The following is a 21,226-nucleotide window of genomic DNA, read 5'->3' as shown; positions in this document are numbered from 1 at the left end:
CTCGCACCCCTTCTCCTTTGCTGGATGAAACAGTCCATGGAGAGGGGCAGGTGACAGCCTGGGCTCCAAGAACTGAAATTACCCTGGCACTGCCCTAGCCACCTCTTGCTTGGCTTAAAGGTGCTTCTTGACACCCCTACTCTAGAACAGTCCCCAATAACATTTATTTATGCATGAAATTACGTACAATACAAATCCTTGGGGGGGACCTTACAGCCTCCTGACAAGGTCTTGCAACCGAGAGTGCACATTTTCAAAATAAAGGAGGGGCCCAGCCTCAGAAGTCCACTGTGAGTTCTAAGTTGGTGAGCTCTTCATTTGGGAGGGTCCGCTGGGTCAGACCAAAGAGACGTGGCCAGGGCGGAGCTCCGACGGGAGAGGCAGGGCCTGAGGTGTGGTCAGAGCTGGGCGTGGCCTCTGGTCAGCATGCTGAGTCCCCAACACCGCTAAATAACCGTAAAGGTTGTAACCACCAGCCGGGGCTGCACCTGGAGCCCAGGGTTTCGGGAACCCCTCTCCACTGGGAGCAGATGGGGTCACAGGTCAGGCTGCTACACGTAAACATTTTTCCCGTATTTGCCAAAGCTGCTGTCACCTTCATCCGAGGGGGGCAGTCGGACAGTGTGGTTGGACGTGGGTTTGGTGGCGACTTTGTAGGGAACCCAGGAGCTGTCATGGGAGGAAGCTAGGGTCAGATGGAGATGTAGCCCTCACCCCGCGTCCCGCACCCACCCCACCCTATTTGCCCACCTATTCCTGGCATCTGGGGCAGGGTCCTCATCTTCGCCGCAGCAGCAGTTGAAGCAGAGACAGGAGCCGCCCAGGATGGAAAGCAGGGAGGCGCTCCACCCGAGGTAAAGGGCAGAACCCAGCTCGTACCTGGGGACAAGGACCAGGTCATGAGTGGTGCTGATTCCTGCCCACTCCCCTCCCCTGAGCATGGGGCTCCCACACTCACTTGGTACCCGGAAACAAGGGGTCGAAGAACTCCTTGGTGATGTTGGAGGCGTACCAGGAGATGGCCACCATCCCGCATAAACCTGGGGGACAAGAGCATGGCACTTGCGTCAGGAGCTGGAACCCCAGGCCCAATGCAGGATGTGGCATGCCGAGTCCAAGGACAAGTTTTCTTTTCCCCTCCCCATCTCATAACTGTTTTGTTTTGTTTTCTTTCTTTATTTGTACATACAAGCACTGGGTACAGCCAGAAGCACGGGAGGGTGAGAGAATTCACCAGAGCCAGAGGGGAGAGCAGAGCAGGCAGACTGACGAAGTACACTGCTGAGGGGAGCAGCAGGCGGCAGGAGAGGTCTGCGCGCCATGTGGGACCCTCCTGCGGTGGCCGGGGAGCAGCCGGGGATCGAACTGGTACTGCAGAGGCTGCGGGCAGCTTTGCAACCCAGCGTTCAACTGCTGCGCCACCGGGGAGGCCCTGTTTTGTTTTCTAAAGTCAAAAGTTAGCTTCTCCATTCAGCACCAGAACCCAGTAGCGGGCAGCTTTCTTGCGTAGTCTGCAACTCTCCTGCCCTCAGCTCCACACGTGTGCTTTTACCCCTGACCCATCTTGTTCCTTCCTACCTCTAGCGCCTGATCACTTAGCTTCCTGCTTGGACTCTGCCCCATCCAGGGTCTACCCAGCTGGGACACTCACTGGGGGCTTGTCCTCCAGGGAGCCATCTGACTTCTCTGGGCCTGTCTCTACATCTGGAGACCAGGCCAAGCCCCAGTTTTCTCAAGGGCTTGCAGTGACGGATATGCGCAGAAATGTTTTGCAAATTGGAAAGGGATGAGAGTCGTACGATATTGTTACTGCCTGCAACATGCCCGGCTCTGATCCTCTAAGCCAGGCTGGGAGCTCAGGAGGCATACGCCCACTCGCCTTTGGAGTCCCTTCCAAACCTCACTGAAGCCTCACTCCTAGTGGGGATTCAAGAAGCACTGCCACTGTTGACTCACAGCTAGGGGATTGGTGGCCCGGGGTGAGGCTGGGCTGAGCATGGAAGGGCACGTGTCAATGTGGAGGGGAAGGTGAGGCAAGCGCTGGAGTGGGGAGCTGGAGAAGGTCTGCTGCTGAGGGCCACCAGACCCCCTCCCACCTCAGCTCAGGCCCACCCATAGCTCTCCCCACTTACCAGCCACTATGTGTAGGGACCCCGCAGCGGCCGCCACCTTGGCCTTCCTGAAGAGCAGCCTGCTCCCGATATTCGTGCAGCGCAGACCCAGAATGCCTAGGAGGAGTCCCAGGAAGCCCAGGAGGATGGCGGTGATCATGAGTGCCCGGCAGGCCTGGAGGTACCCTGGGGAGGTCAGGTACAGCCATCAGTCCCTGAACCAGCCCCAACCCCCACCATCCCCTCTCCCCTTTACCATTCAAAGCGAGTCCCTTGCAGCTCAGACCTTAGTCCCTTAGTCCTCTCCTTTCCCTTTGGGCTCCATCCAGCCAACAGGCTGAGAGGCCATACCTCCTTCTTTCCTAGGAGTTCACCCCAGTCTCCGTGCCGCCCCCCCCCAACACTGGCACACCTATACCTCAGGGCTTCTCTATGTCCTACTGACACTTTGGCCAGATAATGCTTTGTTGTGCTTTGAAGGATGTTTAACAGAATCTTTGGCTCTTACCCACTAGGTGTCAGTAGCAGCCCCCAGGAAAGGGACACTCAGATTGGCCAGACATTCTCAAATGACCATGGCGGGGAGAGAGAATGCCACCCCCACTGCTGTTAGGTCATCGGTGCTGCTCTGCTGTGTCTTACAGAAACTGCACGGGAGCACCTCCAGCTCCTTCCATGTCTGCCTCCTTAGTACCCCTCACTTCCCATCCTCAACAGAATTTTTCCCAAAGCTACCAGTAGGGGGCAGCAGTGGCTTATGGGTCACTCAGTAGAGACCAGGTTCTGATCTGGAAGGAAGGTGGGATTCCCGTGCCCAGAATTGGTCTCAGGCAGTTTAGTTCATGCGATTTCCCAGGCTCAGTTTCCCTTCACTCAAAGCTGAAAGATCTCAAAGCTGAATCACTCTCTGGCCCCTACTTCCCCCTTCTGTCTTTGATAGTTGCCAAGCACACACAAGGACCTTGCACCCCTTTCCCGGGTGGGGCAATGCCATTGGTGCTGAAGGGGAAAGGCTGGGTTCTTGCCAGGAGGATGTGAAATGGTGAAGAGTTGGGGGGTAGGGAGGGAGGAGGGACAAAGTTCTCTGGGAGCACCTTCTCACTCCCAGCCACTCCCTCTGAATTCCCACCCTCTCCCCCTACCCCTTATCTTACCCTCATTCATTTGCTAGTCTCCACCTGGGGCACCAGCTCTGAATCTCTAGGTAGCTCAAATGGGCAGATTATTGAAGGGCCATAGACCATGGGCTGAGAGACTGGGGCTAGGTAGATGACAGTCAAAACCCAGCCTGAACGTGTCGGCCACTCTGGCCTCAGACATGAGTCTGGGGTCCAGCCCCTCTGCCTCCTGTGTGGCTCTGGGCAGGCCAGTGCTTACTCTGCAGTTCCCAGCTGCTGTAAGATGGTTATGGATAGCCCCACCAGGAGGGCTGCTGTAAAAATGCAGAAATGATGTAGGGGAAGTACCAAGCACACCCCTGGAAGCTTCTGTCCCCCTCAGGTGCATTCACAGCTGTGGCTTTCCTTGTGCGTCCTTCACGCACACTCGTACTTTCTCAGGCCAAGTGCAGCAGGTCCAGGCGGGCTCCCTTGGGTAGACAGGCTCACAGCAAAGGTCCCTCCTCCCACCTGTGTGGGTGACTGCTGAGCTGCCCACTTCTTGTCCCTTCCTCACCTGGCATTCTGGGCTTCAGCCCCAGGTGGTATTCAGCTTTTATAGGTGCTTATTGGGGAGGGGGGTACCTCCTTAAAAACAGTAAGTTCTAGAAAAGGGGTAAAGCACAAACCCCCTGCAGCTGCCTCAGGAAATTCTGGGAATAGTGGGGGCACAGAGACATTCCTGGGGTGATTTCAATATTGACTTCAGTTCCTTCCTGTACTACCCAGCACCTGCAGTGGGGGACCTGGAAGAGCAAGATGGCTCTGGGGGAGCTCCTGGTGAGGGGTTGGGATCTCCCCTGCATAGGATAGGGTTCCAGGTCATCCCTCTTGGCCTGGCTGACGGAAGGATGATGGTGAGCACCACTCTAGGGCAAGCAGGAAAGCAGGCAGATGCTATAGCCACAGAGGAGAATCTTTCTGGGCCCAAAGAGCTGTAAGCTGTAAAGTCCAAGTATCTTAAAAAAACACACTGCCCCGAGAACCCGAGCACAGGCACGCTGCTGCTCCCGGCAGACAGAGACCGGCAAGAGGACTTCTTTTAAAAGTCCTTTAGAACATGCCGGGACATTGAACCAATGTCGTCGTAGAAGCCTGCTGAGGCTATTCAGACTTTCAAGTGTCTCAACCCCTAAGACTCTAAGATGAGGCTCCCCCTTCACCCCCAAGCCCTAGCACTCCCACCCTAAAACTGAAACACAAAAATTGACTGTGTATATGTAGATGTGGACGCATATTAACATTTCACATGTTCCAGCTTGTACAGCTCTCAAGACCGTCTACGAACCCGTGCCGTTGTCACCCTCATTCTGTCACCTGCCCAAGCACAGAGCTAGTAAACCGCAGGCCTGACCTGGCAGGCTACTTCGGCGCTTGCACTGGGATGATGAAGAGTGCCACATTAGGGCAGGGGCCATGTGTGACCAGGCCTCTGCCGCAGCTCCAGGCGCCCAGGTGCCCCTATGGCACCCAGTGCAGAACACAGCAGCACCCACCCTAGCCAGGGTCTCTCCCCATCCCCACCACCCGCTGCTCCCTGGTGCTCTCCCTGCCCCGTACCAGAGAGGGCCAGCATGGACGGGAACTCCCGGCAGTTGTAGACTCCAAGGGAGTCGGTGGCACAGCTGTACCAAAGGTTCTCGAAGATGGTGTTGGTGGTGATGACGCTCCCGTGAACGGTGGACACTCGCCAGTAGCTGTGTGGCAGGGTCACCCCCAGCATCAGCAGCCCCAGGGCTGCCATGAAGTAGCCAAAGGTCTCCACAGCCATCGACATGGTGAGACACCAGCCCGAGGGGCACTGGGGGCCCCAGAGAAGGGGAGGAGCTAAGTCCCAGTTCCTGGGTACCTGGAGCTGTGGCTGAGAGCTGCTAAGGCCAACTGGGGAGAGAGGGCAGGAGTGGGCAGAAAGCCAGCTGTGGCCTCTGCCTCTTCAGCTGAGGTCTGTCTCCAGTTTCTGTCTCCTTCCCTCTCTCTGGGTTTCTGCTTCCCCACAGGCCGGTCAGAGGGAGGAATGAGCCAAGAGCGTGCAGTAGCTGCTGACCAGGAGATGGAGGGAATAAACGAAGCGGGCCAAAAGTCCACTCCCTCCCCCGGCCTCTGGGCTGCCCCGGGCTCCCCGCCCCATGAGGGTGGGGGGAGAGGACTTACTGGGGAGTGACTAACGGATGCAGCCAAGGAGGGGCCCCCATGGGAGGCACTGGGAGCCAAGGGGAAGCTTCTGTCTCTGACTCAGCTTTGCTCAGGGGCCAGACAATGCACTAAGAGGGACCAGGAGAGAGAAGGTGACTGAGAGACGAGACACAGGGACAGGGACAGAGAATGACCACAGCCAGGCCCAGTGCTGCCTTCAATGGGAAGGATCGAGGGAGTGGAGCCGGCCCCTCTGGATGTTGGTGAGAATGATCAAGAAACTCAAAAGGTCTAGAGGTTGGGGTATCTGAGTTCCAAGAAGAGGAAGGTTGAGTAAGGGAATGGAATATTGAGGAGAAACCCACAGCTCTGGGGTTCAGACAACTTGGGTTCAACCCCATCAGTTACCAAAGCGACGCCAGTAGCAAGTTTGAGCCCCTTGAGCTCATTTCTGCTTCTGGGAACTAGAAATGTTACCACTTACCTCATAGCTTGGAGTAGTTATGGCCACAGATCAGAGCTCCCCGTGGGCAGCAAGTCCTCCATGGTTGGTGACTATCAGGTCTGGGTCCCACAGGCCCACCAGGGTTGCTCTAAACTTCAACTTCCTGAATTTGAATATTTCCCCTTGGTGGCTGAGCTTTGACTCTCGGCAATGAGCTTGGTCCTGCTGCCAAGGGTTGCCGAGGGGGATAAACCACAGGTGCAAAACAAGATCCTGGCTAATCTAAGCAGCTGAGTTATCAGAATTGTTACCAGCTCTATTAATGAGGCTAGATCAGAAACCTCCGGGTCCCCACCCCAAACCAGGCCGAGCACCGTCTGCTGCAGACGGTCTCCTTTCCTGCCCCACGGCCACAGCCAGGACATTTTAGTTCCCTCTGGCAAGTGGGGCTGGAGCTGTCTCTGAGGGGCTGATCCTACACCCCTGCAGTTACAGAGCACATCACTCAGCTGGAACTGCTCCCCTTTCCCCATATGAGGTTCCTCCAAGTTCCCGAGGTGCTGCCTCCCCACCCCACCCCACCCCCTGGCCCCCAGCTCGGCAGGCTTGGCTGTGGGCTGCCTGGCTGTGGAACGAGAGGTATGCAGTGAAGCAAGACAGGCCCATGCTGAGCCTGGCACGGGGCGGGTGGGGGGCGGGAAAAGCCAGTGGGGTGGGAACTGGGTCTCAACCCTCCATCTACAACTGGGGTGTCCTGGGGTCCTAACCTCTCCCAAGGCCCCTGCTATTCCAGGCCAAATGCCCATTTTCTTTCCCCCACCGCAGTGCCCCCCTCCTAAGAAGGATAACGTAGGAGGAAGGAGAAGATGCAGGAAGACAAAGGGAGGGAAGGGCGTTGGTTCTGGAGGAAACTAAGTGGGGGGCCCCCCGGGGTGGAAAACTCCACATGCTGAGAGGCAGCTGAGTGGGTCAGAGGAGACGGGAGACATAAATCGCAGCCTGTCCCCTCAGCTCTGCCCTCCCATCTCCGGTCACTGCTTTCGCCCAGGATTCTGGGGCTGTGCAAAGGCCACAGCCCCATGCTGCCTACTTCGGCTCAAGGACATGACATTGGGGGAGGGGGAGGAAGGAAGGGTGTGGGATCTGGGCACTCAGTGGACAAAGGAGAACCCCACGCCAGCCTAGAGGATAGGAGAGTACAGAACAGCAAAGAACCACACATGACCTCACACCCTCTGTGCCCGATGGAATCCACCCGCCCCTTCCTCAACACAGACACGGAGGCTCCAGAGCCAAAGCCCAATTTTATTTACACTCATCCCAAAGTACATGATTTGGGGCTAAAGGGCAGGTTTCTGGGGAAAGGAGGCTGAAGGCCGTAAAGGACAGTGATGGGGGGTGCAGAAGAAAGGGACAGCAAGGATGGGGCAGCCCCTCTTCAAGTGTCCTTCACAGCTCCCGGGCTTTGTGGGCAGAGGCGGAGGTGTGGTCTTGTTCACGGTTTGGACTTGGATACAGCAAGTCCGATGAGTCCAGCAAGTCCCGCCACGCCCAGGGCCATGCCTCCGACAATGGCCATGCCCACTAGTCCATCTGGGAAAAGGAAGAGTCAGGAGCCCCGCCCTCATCCTGCAGGGATCCTGGCTATCACGTCTTCCCAGCCAGCTACTCCTCACCCAAAGACGTGCCCTCCCATCTGGAGTCACAGGGTGAGGGACCCCATAGGTTGGGGAAAGGACTTCTGGGGGTTTGAGGAGGAAGTGCTTGGAGGGGGTCAATTAGAAGAGAAACTGGAGGACACAGCATGGGAGAGGGAAGAGGACTTAGCAAAACTGAGAGGGATCTGTGGATGACTTGGGCCAGGGAGAGAAGGGGTGGGAATTTGAGGGAGACAGAAGGAGAAGGGCAGAGGGGAAGGTGTTCACCTTTCTTCATGGCCTTGTCAATGAGCCGCTCCAGTTCCTTGGCCTGGTTGTTCTGGGGCTCTGTCTGCAGCAGCCCACGCACATACTTCAGGGCCTTTTCATATTCCTGCAGTCAGGAAACAGATGAGCACAGCCCTCAGTATTCTCTCATTCTCTGCCCATAGGGGGCCTTCCCTTCACTTGCCCTGGGGGCTCCTCCCTCTACCTCCACCCCCTCCCTCACTCCAGCCCCACCCAATGGAGTAGAGTCCACAAACAACCCCAACAGTGTGGGGGCGATAAGCTGGGGGAGATAACAACCGGAGGTTCAGGCTGCACCCCGATCCTGACGTCACCTCATTCCCCACACCCTCAGCACCCTGATCCTCTGTCTCTCTCACCTTCCCTTGACATCCTGGCCAGCTATCACCTTGCACCTCTGTACCCAACACCGCCCCCTGCCAACTGTCCTCTTCATCCTTCCTGCTGGCCAGGGCTCTACCTTTGAGGGGAGAGATGGGGTTGCTGTGCCCCTCACCCATCCAGGCAGGAGGGGAGCTCTGTGCCTTACCTTGAGCCGGTAGTTGCCCACCGCCAGGTAGAAGACATAATCCCGCTGCTCCTCTTTGCTCCCTTTGGGCAGCAACTCTGGGGCAGGGAGTGGGGCGGAGGGTGGGGGGGTAAGAGGGTGAAAACCATGTCTCTCCTTTACTAGCACTTGTGAACCAGAGACCCTCCATTCTCTGAATCCCTCTGTGATCCAGGCAGAAAGTTACTGCCCTGAGCCTCTATTTCGGCTCCGGTCACACTCTGCTTTGTCAGGGCTCTGGGGAAGCACGATGCCAGGCTGCCCCATCACGCTGGCATCAACACTAGTAAACTCTGGTTCACCCAAGGAAACTGAAAGGAGATCAAGGCACTGGAGATGCCCAGGGCATAGCAAGTCAGTTTCGGCATCTGCTGTATCTTTTTAACCATGGTTACCCGCTGCCCAGATTAGTGTAAACTTGAGTTTGTGTTCCCGCCCCTCAAAACTCATCTCCAGTTGGTCTTCTTTGAATCACTTCACCTGACCCTTAATCGGTGACTGCCCAGAACCTATGTGTTCAGCTGTGCTCCACATTAGAATTTGTTGCTAAGGGGCACTGCAGGTATTTATAGATGTGCCAGCATCTGTACCATCTTCTCAACTAGAAAGGCACGAGAGGAGGCCACTTCTACAGCTGTGCCCTGCTGGAAAGGAAGCCTTCAAAATCTGAATTGGCAAAATAGACAAGTAAGGTGAGATTATTTGTATGAAGACTCTTATTTTTACTGACTTTCTTTCGGCTCCCTTTAGTAGATCACTGACTGTTTGCTCATCTATGATTACTTGACTAAGAGAAAGGGAGTACAGAGAAATCTAAAGGTCAAGTACTGTGGCCTCAGACACATGGTGACCCATTCAAACCCAATGGCAAATAGGTGTCCAATTAAAAAAAAAAAAAACACCATCTGCTCACAGGTTTTTGGGACTGTCTTCTGCACTTTTCCCACACCATCCCCACAAAAAGTTTTAAACAACAGCTGCTGAATAAGCAATATGGTGGGGGGGCAAAGAGCACAGGACCAGGACACACAAGACAGGCGCTTCTAGTTCCAATCGAGCCATTAATTAATTAGCTGTGTGACCTCCAGACAAGTCATTTTCCTTATGATTAGACTACCAGATCACCAAAGTCCCATGGGGAATAACATGGTACAACTCTGTTTGGCAAAACAATGATGAGGTAGTAATTAACAAAAAGTACACCGGGAAAATCAGGCTAAGTATAGCCCTTTGTTGTAGTGAGTTTACAGGAAAATAACTATCAGGTGACTGTACTACAGGGTCCTACGTTGAAAAAGAACCCCAGCATTTGAGATGGAGGGAGGCAGTTGGGCAGGGGAGAGTCAGGTAGCCTAGCACCTCACCCTCCAGCAGTGCAATGCCTTTACGGATGTCATCGTTGTACTTGCTTCGAACCAGGCACCAGGCATACTCAAACTGCGTGCTCTTGGAAACCGAGCCTGCTGCCTTCTCAGACTGAAATTTCTTTTCAAACTTCTGTCACAGGAGAGGAGAGGAGTCATTTAGAAAGAAGGGGAAAACCATTCTCTATCTGAGGGTCCATTTCCAGTACACGTCATCTTCCCATTCTCTGCCACATTTCCCTCGCAGGTCTTGGTACCTAACCCACCTCTGCTATCTCCTCCCTCCCCGGGACCCGGGCACTCTGCTTCTTGGCAGCGGGATGTCTCCTTGGTCAGTCCCCCGCTCTGCATCACTCCCCCTGTGGTACCGAGCAGATATGCCACCTGCTGGTGGCTCCAGGCACCGCTCTCGGAGCAGCTGACCCAGAGTGGCTGAACAGTAAACAAGCTGTCAGAGCTGCTCAACAACGGCCCACGCGGTCCCTCGAAGAGCCTGCTTCCCCCACGCCGCCCCGCCCTGCCGGGCCTGGTCCTTTTCTCCTTTGCAAAACGGGGATAAAAATAGTGCCTCCCTCCTAGAGCTACAAAGATTGAGTTACGTTTGTAATGCACTTAGTATGGGGCCGGACTCAGTAATATACAGACCTTTACGATGGCTGCCAAGCTCCCCCGCCACTGAAGGATCGCTTAAAAAACAGGTGTCAATACCCTGACCTCTCAACTCCTGCACGCACCCGGAACCCGTCGGGTTTTCCCCATCAGACTCCAAGGCCCTGAGTCTGAGGCGAGGTGCAGGAAACTACAACTTCCATTAGCCTCTACGACAAAGCGGCGTGTCGGGCAGGAGCCGGACGCTGCAGAGGCTGCCGGGAGTAGTAGTTCGGCTTCCGCAGAAAAGCTGCTTGGGGGAGAGGATTTAGCCCTTACCTGACTCTCCCAAGAACCCTCCCGTCAGAATATTCCCTTTGCTCCCCTCGGGCCAGGCCTCACCAGCAAGTCATCCACAGACACCAGGTCGTTCAGCACGGCCTCCATGGCCGCTACCCCCGCAATCCTCACACCTCAAGACACTATTGTGCCACTGGCTCCATGGCCTGCTGGCCGGGGCACTTCCGGTGTCCGGCGGAAGCGGCGCTCCCCCTCCCCTTAGCAGAGCCAATCGACCCTCGTCGCCGACCGGGAGCCCGCCCTCCACCGGGCTGCGCCCCGCCCCTTCCTCCCGGAGCCGGCGGCCGCGCCGGGCCACTAGTGCGCACACTCCGGCGGGCCCCGCCCCTCCGGGCCCCAGTGGTCCTCCGCGCGCCCGGCGAGGGTCGCTCCGCAGGCAGCTCTGAGACTACGTTTTAGCACCCGGACAGAAAATAACTAAAGGAGAAAGGTAGAGAACCCGACATGGGTAACAATTTTAGGGCCCAGTCTAGCCGCCCCTCCCCTCCCCCTCCAGCCCTCTCAGAAGTCTAGGAACCTGGAAGCTACGTGACTTTTCAGTGCCTGCCGGAAACTCACAACTAGTACCAGGGTTTCCAGGACCCCAGCTGACTCGTAACAATGCAGGAGGATAGCAAACTGGACGTGTTTACCATACACAGAGACGGGAGTTCATAATAGGGAATACTATTAATGGTAACTTAAAGAAAAGCTCTTCCCCATTAAGGGTCCAATCTTCTGGATAAAGCACCCTCCGGGTGCGCCGGATAGAGAAGGCTGTGGGATCAAGGGCAGTGAGAAACAACAAAGAATGGGAGGGAGAAAGCTGCTGGCTCCTCTGCATCTGAGTTGTGTGCAGTGATGGGAGTGTATGGGTACTGACTTTCAAGTTCTTTTTACCTTGACCCACAGTGCTCACGTTAGAATGTAAGCTCTTGTAAGGACTGAACTGCATCTTGTTTATCCTTGCATCTCCATCTATGAGCACAAGGTTCAATATGTATATGTTGAAGAAACATGAAAGCAAACAATATTAAGAGGGCAATGCAGAGGAGGATTACCATACTTTTCATGTTTGCAAAGCCCTTGAGTACTTTTTATTTTTTTTTAAAGATTTATTTATTTATGCATGGAAGAGCTGGGGTACAGGCCAAAGATGTGGGGGGTGAGAGGACCCACCAGAGACAGAACAGGCAGACTGACTGAAATACATTGCTGAGGGGAGCAGAGGGCTAGTCAGGAGGAGAGTCTGCCTCTACGTGGGTTGCTCCCTGGCTGGCCAGGGATCGAACTCATGCTGCAGAGGCTGCGGATTGCTTCATAGTGCAGTGCTTAACCCGTGCGCCATCAGGGAGACCCCCTTTGAGTATTTTTATTCTCATAACTTTGTGAATTAGGTAGGCAAGTTATTGGCTTATTACCTAGGTAATAAAATCTACCAAGAGCCAGGTACTATTTTGCTTTCTTCCCTTTTTCCCACATAGAGGAGGAATATTCATATTACATAGGGCTAAAGTCACACCAGGAACGTAGTTTTATTAGCTTCATTTGAGCCATGAGGAAACTGAGGCTGAGAGGGGTTGAGTAATCTGCCAAGGTCACAGAGCTAGAAGTGGAGGAGGGAGGATTTATACCCAACCCCCACCCCACCCCCCCCTCCCGTGCACTAGGTTACTGCTGCCTCTTTGGATAAGAGGAGACAGGGCCAGAGTAAAGGAGGAGTAAGTTAAAGGAAAAAATAGGACAGTTTCTTAAGTATAGTTATTCATCTTTACAAAGTAATGGCCTAAATTTGTGAAATTTTTTGTTGATTTACAATAGGGAACTTAAGTAGTAGGTGAACTAGAAATTTACAAATCAAAAATCAAAAACAGGCAGAGCAATCCTGGGAAGCCATTTTTAGATAGTGGTAAAATTAAAAATGAAACTCCCCAAACTAAAATTGTAAAGCTGGTTTCAGCCACTTGGCTAGTGGCCAGTATTTTTAATTCACAATATTTGTGAGTTTGTGATTCTACACTTCTGTGATAACCTGATTAATGCCACTGTCCTGTACTAGTCTGAAGACAGAAGCTACATGAGGGCAGGATCTGTGTTTATTTTGCTCAGATTATGCCCTTTGAGCACAGCGAAGTGCCTAGCACCAGCAAGAGGACATTGCTGTTGGCCATAATTAACTTTTTGGAAAGCCATGAGGCAGCATGTTTTAAGTCATTTGACTAGTAATATACACCTTTGGAAATATTCAAGAGAGCCCCCACCACACACACAAAAAAGACATGAAGATACTCAGTCCTGCATAACTATGAAAGTAAACAAACAACAAAAACGTCAGAGATGGTTTTATTCAGTGATGAAAACATCAATATAATGAAGTAATAAACAGCATTAAATTAAAGTCATGGCCATATGGATTCGACTGATGGTACTATTCAAGAAAAGTGAAAAAGCTTGTACCACTCAAATTCAGTCATGTGAGGGAAGACAAAGAAAACGGACCTTTTTTTGTGGGTGGAGCTAAAAACCGGAACTGGTGCTTGCTTAGCAGATTCTGAGTTCTGTGCCCTCCCTTAACTACACCATAAGTTGGAGCCTGAACTTCTGCCCTACAACACCTTGGTGGTCAGCCCAGAGTGCTCAACAAACAGCCACTGAACAAGTTTTCACTACTTGTATTATTCCATGGTTTTAAGTCATCAGTCTCTACTTCCCAGACAGTCCTATCAAAAACGGAATGATCCATCCAACAAACAAGTTAGGGGCCTACTGTGCGCGGGTACTCTTCCAAGTGCAGGCTAAGCCAAATAAACTAAATAGACAAAGCCTTTCTCTCATGAAGTTACATTTTAATGTAAATACTAATGTGGGTGTAACTGCTAGGCTATTAATAAGGATGTGCAGGCCACCGTGTGCCTCCCTTGTCACCACACTCCAAAAGCCTTCAAATTTTTTCCTCCTCCGATGCTGCCGGATGTATTTTAAAATGCAAAATAGAGCTCGTATATCTTGATTAGAATACCGTTTAGGCTACAGCAGAGTGTTTACATATCTTATGCATATCTATATCATACCTTATCATGCACACGGAGTCCTTCAGGATCGCTCCTGCTTACCTTTCCAGCTTCATCTCCAGGCACCCACGCGCTCTGCACGCGCAGATGGTTTCATGACGACTATTTTTCTTCTGCCTAGAGTGCTCGCCAGCCAGATCCTCACACACCTGCGGGCCTGCACGGCGGCGGCCCGCACGGACGTCACCCGTCCGGGACAGCTGCTTCCTGCCGGCCCCGGAGCCTCCAGCTCTTCGGACGTACAGCAGTCGTACAACCTGTAGGCGGACAGGCACTGTGCCTCCCCCATCTCTGAGAAAGTGTCGCTGGCATGTAAGAATCGTCTGAGGGGGTGAGTGAAAAATTAAAAACACGCGTTCCGAAAAGGACGCCAAGAACCGCGGAGACCACTGCACTTCCGGGTGGCGGTTGTTTGGCCGTGGAGAGAGGAAGAAGCGGGTGCCCCCGCCAGGGCTGCTCTAGGAGGCGAGCTCGGTGGTCCGGAGGACCCGGGCTGACGCTGGGAAGAGCTTGGCGTTGGCTTCCAGGCAGGAGTCCGTTCACGGGGAGGCTGGGCCGAATGGAGTCCGGGGCGGGACTCGAGGACTCCTCTGGCCAATTAACGGCGCGGATCGGCAGGACGGGGGCGGGACGGGCGCGGAGTGAAGGAGCCGGAAAGAGTCGTGGCGGTGCGGAGGCCTGGGGTAGCCGAACGACGCGCCACGCCCAGCTGTCCCCGCCGGGCCTCGCTCTAGCTCTGGGGTGATGGAGCTACACTGCTAACACTTGCCCCAGAGATGCTCTCTGTAGATTACAATGTACCTGTTGCCTTCTTTAGAGTCCACCTCTGTTCTAAAGTGTATGACAAGCACATGGAAACTTTAATGCGGACACGAATCCCCAAGGATAATGTTAAAAATGCAGAATCGAATTCAGTAGCTTTGGGGTGAGACCCTCTGAAAGGTGCATTTTTTCAAACTTCCAGGGGTTGCGGATCCTGTAGATTCTGGGGCACACTTTGGAGTAAAGATGTGAAATAACTTCTCAAAGTGCGGTATGGGCCTACAGCATCACCTGGGAATCTTTAGAAATGCAAATTACTGGGCCCCCTCGAATCCTGCTGAACCGGCGAGTCTGGGACCAGGGACTCAGCAGACGGTTTATTTACAACCCTGTAAATCGATTGTGATGCCCTCTGAGAGCCACTCACTGAACAGTGGAAAACTCAAATTGAGCCTCATCCTTCCGCGGGAGATGAAACTATGGTCAATTTACCTTATCTGGCTAAGCTTCTTTGTCTTCAGTTGAAAAGTCAGGTTTGAAAATATTAATGCTTTCCTAGTGAATCTGTTATAGGTAAATGTGAGATAATAAATGTAAAGTACTTGCACACATAATAAGCATTCTGTAATAAGTTAGCTGTAGAGGCCTCCCTGGTGGCACAGGGGTTAAGGTCTAAACACCATCAAGCCATTGCCAGCCAGCCACTGCAGCCTGGGTTGGATCCCAGGCCAGGTTGGATCCCCTGGGTTGGATCCCAGGCCAGGTTAACCTCCTGTCTCCCCCGCTGCTCCTCAGCAGTGTATTTCAGTAGATCTGCCTGTTCTGCTCCCTACTCTGTCTCTGGTGAATCCTGTCTCCCCACTCCCAGACCTCTGGCCTACACCCCAGTACATTTATGAATAAATAAATCTTTAAAAAAGGTAATAATGAATGTTAGCTATCATTATCATTCAAATGGACTGCTAAAGGGGGATTCTGGAGGGGTAACTCATCTACCCAAGATGTCAGGAAAGACATCAGGGAAATTAGAGTTGACCTTTTGAGCCAGTGTCTTGAAGGATAGGGACACCTGCTGGCAAAGGTGACAGAGGACCAGAAAGTATACCCAATGTAACTTTGGGAAAGTTCCTGGTATGTGTGGGCAATGTGTGATGGGAGGAAGACGGGAGAAGGGACTGCAGAATAAGTTCTAGAGGCCCTGTGTGGTATGCAATAGTGTTACAGGTTATTCTTTAGGCAAAGAAAATGGGTTAGCAAATAGGAAGGCGCCATTGGCCATATTTCTTAGGATGGCCAGTCTTGCTACTGCTGTGGGAAGGCTTGTCCTGAGGGCCAGGAGGGAGTCTTCTGGGGTGTTGTTCTATTTTTGGTCTGGGTGTCTTTGTTCACACTGAAACAAAGTAACTGAGCTGTAAACTTATGATTTATGAATCTTTCAGGACGTATAATTGACTTTGATATAACTTTTTGTTTTAATTGGCCAATCAGCAGCTCTGGAATTGTCGTGTGTCTTTCCCCAGGAAAAAGACAGCCCTTGAGGCCAGGCGACACCACAGGGCCTCTGTGCTTTTCTGGATTCTGGGTTGATAATCCTTCACCCTCTCCTTAGTTCTCTGATGTTTTCAGGCAGATGCCTTTTATTCTGTTTTTTTTTTAGTTTTTTCAGTAGGAAATCTGTGTTAAATTATCAAGTCTACTGTTATCAGAAGCAGAAGTTATCACATAGATTTTTTTAGAGTTCCAAATTAAATTGAAGTCATGGATACAGGTGCAGTTACAGGCGTTACATTTTTTTAATCTTCATTTTATTAGTGATTATTATTATATTAGAAATGTTTCTATTTCTAATAAGAAAGTGTACCTTATCAATGACTCATTTATGTTATTAAAAACAGATTTTGTATATGAATTTACTTAATCCTATTAAATCATCAGAAGAGATCTGTTTTTCTACTGAAATTTAACATATCCAAAGGATCTAGTTTTAACTATGGTTAAGTCACAAACTCTATGGATAGCCGGAAAATGAGAGCTGAACATAATTGTGGAAACTAGATTTGAAGGTTCTTTTAGACAAGGTTATCTTGCTTTGTGTATCCGCCTTGCAACAGTAACTTGCTTAATTATAAAATACTGAATATTGTAAATAATCAATGTTTATTTATTGAGTGAATAAATGAAGTCAGATAGCCTAATTTCTATCCAAGCCATAGCAAATTCTGAATTTGTGGGGTAAGTTCATGATGGTATTTAGTGTGGAGTATTAATGCTACACCATTTATAGAGAAAAGAGGATCAAAAATACCAGACCTCAGCAACCCCTTTATTTCACACCCTCAAATCTGAAAATCTAAGTATGTTTGGATTCCTCTGGACCCAATTCTAAAAAGCAATTCTGAAGGTTGGGAACGTCAGCATCGAGGTGGTGGCAGATTTGGGGTCTCGTGAGGGCCCACTTCTAAATACCATCACCTTGGCATTAGGATTTCTACATATGAATTTGGAGGACACAGATATTCAGACCATAGCAACACACAAATAATTTCTGTTGTCTACTCTAGGTAATGAGCTAACTACCAGAGACAAATACAATCATACTACATAGATATTCAAAAGCACTTTTTTTTTCTTAAATAATAAATTTTATGTTTATATTCCCCATACAATTGCAACCCCCCCATTTTGACCCCAATCCCTCCCCTCCCGCCCTCCACCCCCCAAAAGTGTCTCTGGTTCATAGTTTTTTGTTGATTTTGATTTTCACTTTCTTATAGTTATTCATTTTCCTGGTCCCTTATTTAAGTTTTCTAGATTCCTGCTATGAGTGAGACCATCCGGTATTTTTCTTTTTCTTTCTGGCTTATTTCACTGAGCATGATCCCTTCCAGCTCCATCCATGTTGCTGCAAATTGCCTGTGTTTATCTTTTTTGAATGCCGAGTAATATTCCATGGTGTATATGTACCACATCTTCTTGATCCAGTCATCTATTTTTGGACATTTGGGCTGTTTCCAAAGCTTAGCTATTGTAAATAGTGCTGCTATAAACATAGGGGTGCAGGTGTTCTTTGGAATTGATGTTTCGGTGTCCTTTGGGTAAATACCTAGGAGTGGAATTGCTGGATCATATGGAAGCTCTATGTTTAGTAGGTCCAGAAATCTCCACACAGCTCTCCATAGTGGTTGGACCAGTTTGCACTCCCGCCAGCAGTGCAGAAGAGTTACTTTTTCTCCACACCTTCCCCAACATTTGTTGTTGCTAGTTTTTTTAATATGTGCCATTCTCACTGGTGTAAGATGGTATCTGATTGGTAGTTTTGATTTGCATTTCCCTGATTACAAGTGATGTTGAACATTTTTTCATATGCCTGTTGGCCATTTGCATTTCCTCTTCAGAGAAGTTTCTTTTTAGCTCTTCTGCCCATTTTTTGACTGGATTATTTTCTTTGTTGTTGTTGAGTCTCATCAGCTCTTTGCAGATTTTTGTGATCAGTCCTTTATCATTAGTGTTGTGTGCAAAAATGTTCTCCCAGTTGGTGGGGTTTCTCTTTGTTTTTGTTATTGTCTCTTTTGCTGTGCAGAAGCTCTTTAATTTGATGTAGTCCCAGCTGTTTATCTTTGTCTTCACTATCACTGCTTTGGGTGATGTGTCTGTAAAGATGTCTCAAAAGCACTCTTAAGCTTGCCTCTAAAAACCCCACGAATATCCAACCAATAGGGCCCCCCCCAACCCCCAACAGGGACTTGACGCTATTTGCATTTCTGTTTCTGTTTGTTTGGGAGTGAGAGCTAGATGTTGCCTGGAAAGCAGGAAATTTTTGCTGAAAAGAAGCCACCAATTGCTGAATTAATGCCCATAGGACATTATCTCCAGGTCTAAGCTTAGGGATGTCCTGAGTATAGGAACCCCCTGAAGCAGCATTGGGAAACTCTGGGTGTGTTCTGGGTGTGGGTTCTCAGTCTGATCTCAATGATTATTGTAATATCAGCCCGTTTATATGGAGGAGAAATGCCACATATATGGCCAAATTTTTAACTACCAGTATTCTCTTAGCTGAAGAACGGTGGGTCTCTATTCAGGGAAGGCCTTCCTCTTCGACCCAGTGCAGCAGCTTTGGGAGGGTCACACATGGAATGGTGAGGCATTCAGAACCCAATCAGCACCACAGGGTTAGTACTGGAGATAAAGTTCTTTGAATGCCATGGAATAGGAAGACTTTTTTTTTTTTTGCGTGTAGAAGAACTGGGGTGTAGGCCAGAGGTGCAGGGAAAGGGGGTGGTTTCAAGGGATTCACCAGAGACAGAGTGGGGAGCAGAACAGGCAGATCTATTGAAATACACTGCTGAGGGGAGCAGCGGGTGAGACTGGAGAGGGCTGCTGTGCCGTATATGGGTCAGCTCCCTGGCTGGGATCAAACTGAGGTCATAGCAGTGATTGCGCTAAGACTTAACCCCTAGGCCTCCAGGGAAGCCCCAAATAGGCAGATTTTTATTTGAGTTTCATATCTTACTGAATATCAGAGAATTTACATTGGGAAAAAAAAGCATATGAATATAAGGGAGGAGGGAAAGCATGTCAACAAAGCTCAGATCCTATTAGATGCAAGAATACTTGTAGTGAAGGGAAATCATGAATATGGGAAAAACTTCAGCCAGAGTTTGTCTCTTATGTTGTGGGAAAGCTTTCACTTGGGCCTCATCATGCCTCATTCAATATCCAGGAATTCACCCTAGAGAGAAACCGTGTAACTATAAATGGTGTGGGTTTAGATGGACTTCGAAACTTCTCAGGCACTAGAGAATTCATAGTGGAGATCCCCATGCATGTAATGTCATCAGGTGACAACATAGGGTCATTGATACAGGAGAGAGATCATACAAATTTAACTGCTAGAATGCCACCTAGCACCTGGTTTTATACGTATATTTGTTTTGTTGTTGTTGTTGTATTTTGACATGTATGAGTGACTTCTTCCATACCATAGGGTCTTTAATATATATTAGATGGAAAAAGTAATATAAGAAAGTCAGGATCTTCTTGTAAGTTGTGGGGTGGGGCTCCATAAGACATTAAGGGGGCATGAGGGTCAAGTCAGAAGAGTCTGTTTTGAATGAGATGGCAGGTCAAACGACAGAGTTGTGGCTGCTGACTCTAACTTCATTGCAGGTTCATGGTTGGGTCCTATCCACCTGGGTTACATCTCTGCATTGGAAAGGAGTATTCAGGATGGGTAATAGTTGGTTAACTATGCTTGAGGTTAGAATTTCATGGAATAATCAGTGTTTTAAGGACCTGGACAGCTTGTTTGGAGGTTCTAGCAGGGGAGTGCAGCTACCAGTATTCTCTTGGCTGAAGAACGGTGGGTCTCCATTCAGGAAAGGCCTTCCTCTTCGACCCAGTGCAGCAGCTTTGGGAGGGGCACACATGGAATGGTAAGGGAGGAAGGGACACTGCCTAGCCAACCCAATCAGCTGAATCAACACTGTGATCATTGGGGTGACAGATGTCGCAGCTGAGTCACTCTCATATCCTAGAGTGAATTAGGAGGAAGCCAGAGTGATAAAACTGCATTTTTGCTTTATATTAAACTTAGAATTTGAGGGTGGGAAAGAACTGAAGATCTTTAATTCAGCCACTCATGTTTTACGTGAAAAAAAAAAAAAAAAAACAGGACTAAAGCAGTGACGTACTTTTTCAAAGTCCCTAAGTCTCTTGGCTCTCAGTCCACAGCAATTTTTCTGTGCTCTAGTATCTCTTTTGGTAAATGTTGGATCAACTTAAAAAAGTAATTCTGATGCAAAATCATATGTTTCAGTTAAAATTCAGATGCTAGAAAGGATGTTCCAGAAGGCCAGCTGTGACTAAGAGCTGAATAGAGACTTCTTCCTCTGAAAATTAGCTCATATCAAGCTGGGCAAATCTAAAAGCCAACTAAGGCATCAAACTGTGCTAAATGTCAAAATTGTTAAGGTATTTTTAAAACTCTGAGACTTTTATTGACTTGAAAGCTGAGATGGGATGAAAGCAGTGGAAAATTATGAAGAAATTTGTAATTTAGATAAATCTTTGTATACCTGGAGGATTTTTTTTTTTTTTTAGCACAGAATTGCCTCCGTTTATGGCTGAATTGTATCCAACCTCTGCCCCAAGTTCTTTATTGAAATCCTAACCTCCAGTATGTCAGAATGATGGTATTTGGAGATAGGATCTTTAAAGAGGTAATTAAATTAGAATGAGGTCATTGGGATGGGCCATAATCCAAAATGACTGGTGTCCTTATTAGGACACACACACACACACACACACACACACACACACACACCCCCAACACCCACCCACCCACCCACCACAGACAGTCAACCATGTGAAGACTTAGGGAGAAGATGGCTTCGACAAGGAAAGAGATATCGGGAGAAATTGATCAAACACCTTGATCTTCAATTTTCAGCCTCCATCTGGGAAAATAAGTTTCAGTTGTTTAAGCCCCCGAGTCTGATTTTATTTTGGCAGCCCTAGTAAAGTAATAAATGTGCAAAAGTAATTTCTTTTTATAATTTGTGGAAACATTCTCTACAACACAATCTTCCCTTGGGTTCAGTTATATTCCAGTGTTATCTGGATCTGCAAGCCTGGTGCTTCCCTGGCCTGTTTCTGCCATTTAATCTGAGTGTGGGATACAGAAACAGTTTTTTGGATACTGTTGCTTAACTCTCCAAAGGCACTAAGGCAAAAGGTCTGTGCATATCCCTTACCATTACAATCA

At 49.9% G+C, this 21,226-nt stretch overlaps 2 protein-coding genes and 1 long non-coding RNA gene across 3 annotated transcripts in view; 1 reads left to right on the top strand and 2 right to left on the bottom strand.

Annotated features, from left to right (window-relative positions):
* Positions 1-147: 147 nt before the first annotated feature.
* On the bottom strand, positions 148-5,274 carry CLDN15 (claudin 15). The gene is made up of 5 exons (XM_037506905.2): positions 4,829-5,274; positions 2,133-2,297; positions 959-1,040; positions 751-879; positions 148-669 (listed from the first exon to the last, which is right to left on the bottom strand). The coding sequence occupies exons 1-5, from the start codon at positions 5,043-5,045 to the stop codon at positions 552-554; spliced, it is 711 nt and encodes a 236-aa protein (XP_037362802.1). The 5' UTR covers positions 5,046-5,274; the 3' UTR covers positions 148-551.
* Positions 5,275-7,114: 1,840 nt separating this feature from the next.
* On the bottom strand, positions 7,115-10,855 carry FIS1 (fission, mitochondrial 1). The gene is made up of 5 exons (XM_037506904.2): positions 10,694-10,855; positions 9,704-9,836; positions 8,322-8,398; positions 7,772-7,877; positions 7,115-7,439 (listed from the first exon to the last, which is right to left on the bottom strand). The coding sequence occupies exons 1-5, from the start codon at positions 10,736-10,738 to the stop codon at positions 7,342-7,344; spliced, it is 459 nt and encodes a 152-aa protein (XP_037362801.1). The 5' UTR covers positions 10,739-10,855; the 3' UTR covers positions 7,115-7,341.
* A 126-nt stretch (positions 10,856-10,981) lies between these two features.
* Positions 10,982-21,226, top strand: part of LOC119241556 (uncharacterized) — a 46,676-nt gene continuing 36,431 nt past the window's right edge. The window contains exons 1-2 of the long non-coding RNA XR_005124336.1: positions 10,982-11,081; positions 13,823-14,032. This is a non-coding gene — a long non-coding RNA (uncharacterized LOC119241556). The remainder of the gene's footprint in view (positions 11,082-13,822; positions 14,033-21,226) is intronic.

This window comes from Talpa occidentalis, unplaced genomic scaffold (assembly GCF_014898055.3).
Source record: "Talpa occidentalis isolate TD23 unplaced genomic scaffold, MPIMG_talOcc4v2.1 talOcc4.12, whole genome shotgun sequence".
NCBI lineage: Eukaryota > Metazoa > Chordata > Mammalia > Eulipotyphla > Talpidae > Talpa > Talpa occidentalis.
Note: the sequence above shows the minus strand (reverse complement) of the source record. Positions and strands in the feature narration are given on the sequence as shown.